This window comes from Nanorana parkeri, unplaced genomic scaffold (assembly GCF_000935625.1).
Source record: "Nanorana parkeri isolate BGI_ZX_2015 unplaced genomic scaffold, ASM93562v1 scaffold884, whole genome shotgun sequence".
Taxonomy (NCBI): domain Eukaryota; kingdom Metazoa; phylum Chordata; class Amphibia; order Anura; family Dicroglossidae; genus Nanorana; species Nanorana parkeri.
The window spans coordinates 246,624-255,630 of NW_017307152.1; the positions used below are offsets into that span (position 1 = coordinate 246,624).

Below are 9,007 nucleotides of genomic sequence, written 5' to 3' on the forward strand. Positions count from 1 at the left end.
ACTTTTTGTACTTTTTATTTTTTTTATTATTTTTTACTTTTATCAATTTACATTTGTATTCATTTTCTTTGCCACTTAACTTTATTGCTATCACACACAAGCCTCTGTTTGATAGCATTTGGAAGTGACAGGTTCTCTTTTGAACCTGTCACCTCCAATACAGGAGTTCTAGCACAGTACTGTGCTGGAACTTTTGTGATAGCTGAGATGGGAAGGCTGCGAGTGCAGTTCTCCTGTCTCAGTGTTTACACAGAGCAAAGCGAGCAACAGACGTTCTCCGCTCTGCTCCACGCTCTTCATCGTGAATGAATGTGCCGTGGTTCCAAGTCTTCCAGAGGAGCGGAGGACCCCCGAAAACCATGGCAGGAAGGAAGAAAGCCAGTGGGGAGAAGCAGCGAGGTGAGGTAGGGGCAGACCATAGAGGGGTGGCGGCGGGGGGATGGAGCAGCACGCATATTACAAGTGATCTTGACGACATCGCTGGGATCATTTGTACTAAAACACCGGCTTGGCCGCTCTACATTTAGCCCTGCTTGTAGATAAAGAAAACTATCATGTTTCCCCAAAAATAAGACACTGTCTTATATTTTTTTGGGCTCAAAAAAACACACTAGGTCTTATTTTCGGGGTAGGTCTGATTTTTTATTTTTTTTTTAATGTACAACAATCCAAAGTTAGTGCAAATCCTAATTAAATAATCCAAACTGACAAAGTTAAGAATAGGACGATCAGAGCAATCAGGGGTGCTGTAGCTTTCCAAGAGCATTTTGGTAACCAATCGCTGTCCAGAATGAGCTAAGCGCGCTTTCACTATGGATTCCTCACAGGCGGAGTGCATTTGGTATGACTCCACCTGTGACAGGAGCCGGCGCTATAGAGGAAGCATCGGCTTATTATTTGGCTCTGCTCCCTCCGCTGCCGCCTCGCTTCCTCTAGCGATGGCTTCGTTGGCAACGCTGATTCTCTCCCGCGGCACTTCAAGTTCCCCCTTATGCCACCACCGGCCCTGGGAAAGGTCGCAACTAGGTCTTATTTTCGGGGTAGGTCTTATATTTTAGCAATTCCCAAAAATGGTACTAGGTCTTATTTTCGGGGTAGGTCTTATTTTCAGGGAAACAGGGTACCTGCCCAGAGGCTGTGCTGCCCCTCTATTCCCTGCTGCCCCAAGGCCCGGCCCCGGTGGCCTTGTGGGAAATCTGCAGAAGGCAACCTCGGCACTCCTGATTTGATCAAACTACAAATTCCATTCTGCCTCTGGAAGTCATGCCTATGGCTATCAGAGTCTCTCTGGGCCTCATGGGTTTAATAGTTCCACAACAGCTGGAGTGCCAAGGTTGCTTGCCCCTGTTTTATTTCATTCATAAGATTTATTCATCTATCAAAAGTTATAATAACCTAGTAATAAATAGGACATATTACATTCCACCATAATTAAAATGTGATAGATCTGCTTAAGGCCTGGTTCACACCTAGGCGTATTGCATATGCGCGTCTGTCACACGTTTTTTTTTTACCGCGACTCGCGGTAAAAAAAATCGCTCAACAAACGCGCGTTTCCAAGGGCTGCTTGGCTGTATCCCAATGGAAACGCGCAACAAAAACGGCCCAAAGTAGTACATGTACCTTTTCAGGCGTGGGCCGTTTTGCAGCGCGTTAGGGACGGGCTGAAATACGCCAAGGTGTGAACCAGACCCATTGAATACAATGGGATTTAGATGTTTGAGCGTTTTGTAGAGCGTTCGTCGAGCGTAGAACGCGCTACAAAACGTTCAGGTGTGAACGAGGCCTAAAGGAGAACTATGGGGTAAGTGTTTTTCCCCATAGTTCTCCTAAGGGTCACGGGATGACATATACTAACCTCCTCCCGTGACCCATAGCTCAGTATATCGCGAGCTACAGCTCACGGTATAATGAGACCACCGCATCCATGACGGATCCTGACATTACTGTCGAGATCCACCCAGCTGCATGAGTGACAGCTGGCTCTGCCTATCTAGAGGCAGAGCCAGCTGTACCCGCCCCCTCCCCCGTCCGTTCCGCCAGTCAGCGCTGGAGGATCGGAGCGGGGAGAGGGGGAATCCCTGCAGGGAATCCGTAAGTGACAGTCACAGCTCTTTGCAGGGACATGATCGAGAAGTGAGCGAGTGACGGTATGCGTTTGCTCACTTCCCGATCTATTGTGCCGATGTATGACAGTTTCACTGTCACACGTCGGCTCGAACTATGAGGTTGAGTGAAAATCTCCTTTAAAAACCCTGTATTGGGGTATCCAACATTCAAAGCAATCAACTTCTAAATTTAAGGATGGCAATATATGAGAAAGTGTCTTTATGTTCCCATACATGACAATTGTTTTTGTGTATAACTATATAGTGTTCCTATGGTTTGCTGAAACATTCAGTGAAGATTGGCGTTTGTTTGCCCCTAATTGGAAGGATCTTAGTAGCCATCCTGGGATGGACATGGAATAGCAACTTTGTTGCTGCTTTTTAGGCAAATAACACCGTATAATACTTGAATAATGAAGCATCATGTGTTTGAGTTTATAACAGCATGAAATATCATATAGAGTTATATATTTCTCTTGTTTTGTGTGAGCAGTTGATTGGTTTGAATGTTGGGTTTTTAGGACAGATCTGTCATATCTTTAATGGTGGTGCGATGTAACGTGCCCCATTATTATTGTAGGTTTTGTTAACATTTTGATAGATGAAGTCTTGTGAGTGTAATAGAACTGTATTTTCTGTTGGTTGTGTTAATTGAAGATCACTTTGTAACTAATTGGGAATAGTAATGCTTTTGAAACCAGGCTGCCTATGTGCATGAGACTATAAGCCTAGGATTCATTAGAAGGAGAAGAAGTTGTGGATGTTTTATATTTTAATATTCTTTTTTACTTGGTGGCAGTGGGTGAATGGGGTAAGTTAAGTATTAGCATAAGGGGGTGGACTGGTAAAAAAATAACGTTGCCCTAAATGGCTGTTAAAGGGTAGGCCCATCCATACTGTTATTTGACTTTTAGGAACTGGTTGGGCTAAATCATACCCTGGCGTCCTATAATTTTGAGGGACAACAGCGGTGATATCTTCTGGCTGTGCCACTGCACACATTTTGTGTCTCACTCTTCCTGCTACATTATTCCAAACTTAAAAGTTCATGGAGAAACACACAGAGTGAGACTAACTCCTAATGGTCATAATGAATAATCGTAATTTAGCCCCCATCACCTTCTCATTTAGTGATAGCCAGGGCTGTAATGAGCCTGGCTGGAATTATAGTGGCAGTTATCTGGTTAATTACAGGTGTCTGGCATTGCCTGTACCCCCCCCCAGATTGCATGTAATAATCTACTTTTTTGAGGTTGTGGATTTGGGGTTCTTGGGGTTTTCATGAGCTGTAAGCCATAATCATCACAATTATGACAAATCACGGCTTGAATTATCTTGCTTTGCATGTAATGAGTCTCTCTCATATATTAGTTTCACCTTTTAAGTTGCATTAGTGAAATAAATGAACTTTGCACGATATTCTAATTATTCGAGTTTCACCTGTATACTGGAGGGATTTGCCATGTGCTCAGACTAGCCAGGACCAGCCATGGAATAGGGCTGGGTGCTGTTCAGCCTGCACCCCAGGCCAGGCCTGAGACCTGGGGATGGGTATAGGCTTGTGTGAGGGAAATAGTTCCCTGAGGCCTCCGACATGGAGGAGGCCTGCTGTTGCTGAGGAAGAGACCCAGGACCAATGATGGCTCTTGAAGTATCCTGAAGTATCCTGTTGAGGATCTGTATTCATCCTGCTCATCTGCTATTTCAGTTGCCATCCGTTGCCATCCCAATTGGATCTACACTGATATGCCAACCAGGTCTGGTGAGTCTGGAACTTATGTCTGTGACACCCTGGAAGCTTAGAATCCCTATATCCTCTCTCCCCAATGAAGATGTTCAATAAAAGGTTATTCTGCATTATACTACTGGAGTGGACATCAGTTTGTGGGCACCAGAAGAAGGGCGGTTAATGTTAATGGATGGGCAGCTGAAGATCATACCCTACACAGACTATAGATGAACCGGGCATTCAGCGGCTCCTTCGGGGGTGAGCGCTACAATAACCTATTGAAGCTCATAGAGACTGAAGAAACCAAAGAGTGATTCAACCCATCCACATCAGAACTGAAGTATCAGTCTTGGACGCAATTACTCTTTACGTTGGCCATAGAGAAATGTTGGCAGTCAGATATCAAAAAATAGTTTGATGCCCAAAATGTGCCATGCCTATCTGTATATGAATATGTGTTGGTTTCCAGTGAGCAAGACCGTTTGCAAGAAGTGGTCTACCTTCAAACTATCCTGTACTCAAAGTATAATTCACTCATACCAGTCTGAGGGTTAATGTCTTTATCAGTATAAATATTGCCCTTTGTTGATGGAACCTTCTTTTTTTTAATCTGCAGAAGATGGCTAAGGTGCTGGATACCCGCACCACAATGCTCAGGAGATACCAGCCAGAACCTGACCCTGCGCCTCTCTGGCAACTACCGCGTTATCAGAAGGTTTGTAGTCCTACAAAGCTTAATTCACAGATTATGTTAAGGTCAAAATTAGTTGATGGCTGTGAAAAATCAAGTAGTAAATGAAAAGGGCCATTGCTCATAGCAACAAGTAAAGTTAACATTTCTTTATCTAACCTGATTTGGGGAAATACATGGAGTATCGTGCATGTTACGGAAATGCCTTAAAAAGAACTAGTCAGGTACATTAATGTGTAAATATCCAAAACTCCACTCTTACATTTTTATATCAGCAGATCATAACCTAGGGATAGACGTGTGTTGTTATTCACCAGCATTCTCTCCCTGACAGAGCAGAAATGTCAGTCCAGTGTCAGGCTGTAAGGCCCCCATAGAGGCTGACCTGCCTTCTGCCTGAGTTCAGATCTGATAAATGACAATCTGTCCAGGCTTCTGGAAATGGGTAAAGCTGCCAGTTGACAAAGTCTTTGGTTTTCTTTCACGTAACCCTGAAAGAACTTTTGCTACATGCAGTTTTAAGGCTTCGAGCTGAGACAGGTGGCCCTCAGGATTGCCTTGCAACCTGACACTGAAATACTTGGTCTGACAGAAAATACATCAAATGGACTACACTTTTATTACATGGCAAAACCAGCGACACTCAAAACCAAACAAACCTTTTAATATTATTAAAATAAAAACAAACACACTCCAAGTGGCAAGAAATGGCAAAAGGCCCAAGCACACCAATAATAATAAAACAGGTTTTAATATCTTTTAAAATGTCCCCCTCAGGGAGGTGACAGACCACATAAAACAATGCCGTGACAGAAATGTATTACAACTTGGTATAGTGTGGGATGGTGGGAAGCTCCTCTGGATGTCAGCTGGAGAAAGGTAAAAGGTCCCAACGGATCCGTGTTTATATAACCCTCTTCAGCCAGTCAGAGGCCGTTGAAGCCAGCAACTTTTCCCGCCTAAAATAATGTAAGTCTGTCTGGATATTGTAATGACCAATCCTGTTGGGAGAGAACAGAAAAGAGCGGGAAAAGCAGCAACAAAAGGAAGGGGGGAAAGGAGAACATAATGGTTGCTGCATTTCCATGTGGGGGGCTCGTTCATCCCCCCTGACAGTTCAGTAGTAGAGATTCAGATTATTAATGGTACACATTGTAGACTGGTTCTTTCAAGTTTCAATGCCATGGTTTTCATGTGTAAGTAAGAGAAGTAAAAGTAAAACCGAGTGTCAACACATACTGCAGTACTGTACAATCAGCAGGTATAGATATGGTCATCCCTAGGTGCTGTGCTTGGTTCAAGCTGGCCATTGATGCATGTGCTATGTGGTCATGATATTCACATGGCTATCAGGAAGCTGGATTGGACCACTGCTGTGTCATGTCAGCTCCCTCATAATTTTTTATTATAATATCCCCCTTGCTGTAAGGGCAATAATTATGTTCTACCATGTGCCTATAAACACAACTTTCCACTTCCAAGACAGATAGGTGAAGTATTACAGAAGGACCTGCATGTTATTAAGAAAGTAGCCTGTTCTATCACAGGAGGCGACGAGAAGATTCTCCCGGTTTTCTATCTATGCTAGGAGCTGACAAAGTCAACAATAGCTCTGACAGGTCAATGATAAAGCAGGTCTCCTCTCTTGTGCTCTTTTTCCACCTTGACACGTTCCATTAACATATGTCAGTAATTCTTTATAAGCCCCCGAGATGCCACCACTGCTGCGTGTTCTGCTTGGAACAGAGGGGGCCAGCGTGGAACAGATTGAGGAAGTCAGGGGAGATGTCAGTGCGAGTGATGTTTACCTCAACTCTATACATCTGTACATCACTGGGGGGAGGCCGGTCAGTCTTCTGAATGCAGTGCATGGTGCAAGGAGGAGAAGCAAATAGGCATTTGTTTGCCCAGAGCTACCTATTGCCTCTCACTATTGAAAGAAAGGTCATAAGAGGCAACCAGACTCTGTGTTTCACAAGGAGAAGGATGCTGGAAACTGCCTGGTTTAATGAAGTAGATTTGGAGTAACATCAGTCAGGCTTAAAGGGTAAGTTCACTTTTAGGTCCTCATGCTTCAGGGCTCACCTTTCCTGTGCTGAGTATTTCACTAATAGCCAGGGCTGTATTTCTATCACTCCTGCCTATAGACACAAAAAGCAACTCCTCTCTGCCAGGATTAGGTGACTAGTGTTCTTAGCTTTGAGTATTGTCACATTGTGTAAATAACCTTTAATTAAGTGACTGCATTTCTAAAGGTGGGAGTAAAACTGTGGAAATACCCATAAAGTGAAACACCTCCTTCCAGCTATGGGAGCATGCCTCCTATGCCGAATGGTAAACCTGCCCATAACAATAACATAAGATACTGCCCTTACCTAAAGGGCTTGGGTGACTTTTGCTGACTTGGCTGCACTTGACTTCTTTTTTAAAGTCTTCCCCCCTGCACATGCGCAGGGTGGACTCCATTCGTTTCAGTAGAAGACCTGTCAACATTGTTCCATTTCAATCTGAACTCCGAACATGAAAGCTTTCATTTAAATATATTACTAAAGAAATACAAAGAATACGAGTCCACTTTGCGTGCGAAATGCCTTTGCAAAGCCATTTTTCACCTTGTAGATGTAGAAATGACATTGTCACTGTGCTGTACATATCCTGTGCAGAAAGGTGAGCTGTGGGAAGGACCCAGCAGGCTTCACCCACTACAGGATGCCTGCAGAAAACTACAGCAGGGGGGGCGGATACAAGACTAGTCATCTTGCAGAAGGAGGGAGAGCAACAGTGAGTGGTCTTTATTACAGGAAGCTCCAAGTTTCCCACTGGATTACTGCACAACTCTGGGAGAAATACACAAAACACACCAAGATTCAAGTAAGATTACATATGACTCTTGTATATAGACTATATTTGCTTATCCCGGAGTTCAGCTTCAAATGGATTTCACATCGCGCATGTGCAGGTGGTGCGCTGGTTGCGCAATGGCAGAAGAGTTAAGGTGCCCTCGGCGAATTGCGGCCAGTTTTTAATGTACTGGCTGAAATTCACAGTGTGTGGGGCTGTCGCCTTTCAGCTGGCATTCTTCGATCAGCTGATCGAAGGAGCCGGCTGGAAAATCTTCATACGATCAGAGCTGGCTGCACATGTCAGAATACAATGCAAACAGCGGCGATTCGCTGTTTGTGTTGATGAAGGAATCGCATCATCTTTTTTTGTTCAGCCCGCAGGTTGAGCAAAACAAATTGAGAGGTGTATTGCCAGCTTTATACATTGGAGATTACCAGAGCTCTTTGGTTTATATAATTTAGCAAAATGCTCAGCATGGAGAAGGTGTGGGTGGGTTTTATGATTGGTATGTTCACAAAAGGTAGCCACAGATGTAAAAGTGTAACCATGGCAACCAATCAGCTTCTAACAGGTCTATTCACAAAAGGGTGAAGAGTTTGGAGAGTCCTTTCCTCCAGTCAGTGCTGATGGATCGGAGCAGGGAGGTGGGAATCCCTGCAAGGAGTGACAGTCACGGCTCTAAGCAGGGACATGATCGAGAAGTGAGCAAGCGACGATATGCGTTCGCTCACTTCCCAATCTATTGATCCGACGTGTGACAGTCTCATTGTCACAAGTCGGCTCGAACTATGAGGTTGAGTGAAAATCACTCACCTCATAGTTCTCCTTTAACCCCTTCGCGACTGATGACGTACAGTGTACTTTGCCGCCGGGACTCTGTTTAAACTTGTAGAGCCGACTGTCGGCTTTACAACAGGTAAGCTTTACAACTTACCTGTCGCCAGATCGCTTCTGTGTCCCGAAGAAGGGGCCGCCCCCGCCGGACACCGCCGCCGTGCTTCCCGGGCTCCGTTGCCCCTCCTACAGGCCCGGGACCGGCGCCCTTTGTGTCCGCGGGGAGCTGGGGAGGAAATCGACGAACTTCCGTTCATCGATCCCCTCCCCATTCTATGGGACCGGGAGTGAAGTAGATTGCATCACTTCCGATCCCTGGGCTGTCAGTTCTGGGCTCCTGCAGCCCAGCTATAAGCGATCTGCACTTCAATAGCTTATTTCCACTGTCAAGGTGCCACTAGGGGTCTTTTGGACCCCCAGCATCACCTTAAAGAGTACCTGTCACCACCATCTGCTATCACAGCAGTCAAAGTAAAGTAAAAAAAAAAAACTGTTAAACTGTTAAAATCAAATAAATCTAATAATGATAATAAAAAAATGTAAAAGTCCGCCGCGAGCACGTGCGTCGCCACGTAAACACGCGTCGGGTGCGCCTATGAAAACGACGAACGCGTTACACATGTTGGGTATCGCCGCGCACGCCGGAGTGAGAGCAATAATTCTTGGGCCAGTATTTTGGGGTATCTCTAAATTGATGACCTGTGGGGGCTTTTAAAGCGTCTTCTGTGGACTTTTTGGGGTACTGCAGTTTTTCGCCGTTTCACGGACGCACGCAATTTGTAAACTGGGCATGTTGGGTAT

The 9,007-nt window shown here is 44.9% G+C and overlaps 1 protein-coding gene across 1 annotated transcript in view; it reads left to right on the forward strand.

Annotated features, from left to right (window-relative positions):
• Positions 1-9,007, forward strand: part of CFAP77 (cilia and flagella associated protein 77) — a 161,543-nt gene that overhangs the window by 144,500 nt on the left and 8,036 nt on the right. The window contains exon 6 of the mRNA XM_018565753.1: positions 4,457-4,552. Coding sequence (XP_018421255.1) covers positions 4,457-4,552 — 96 coding nt within the window. The remainder of the gene's footprint in view (positions 1-4,456; positions 4,553-9,007) is intronic.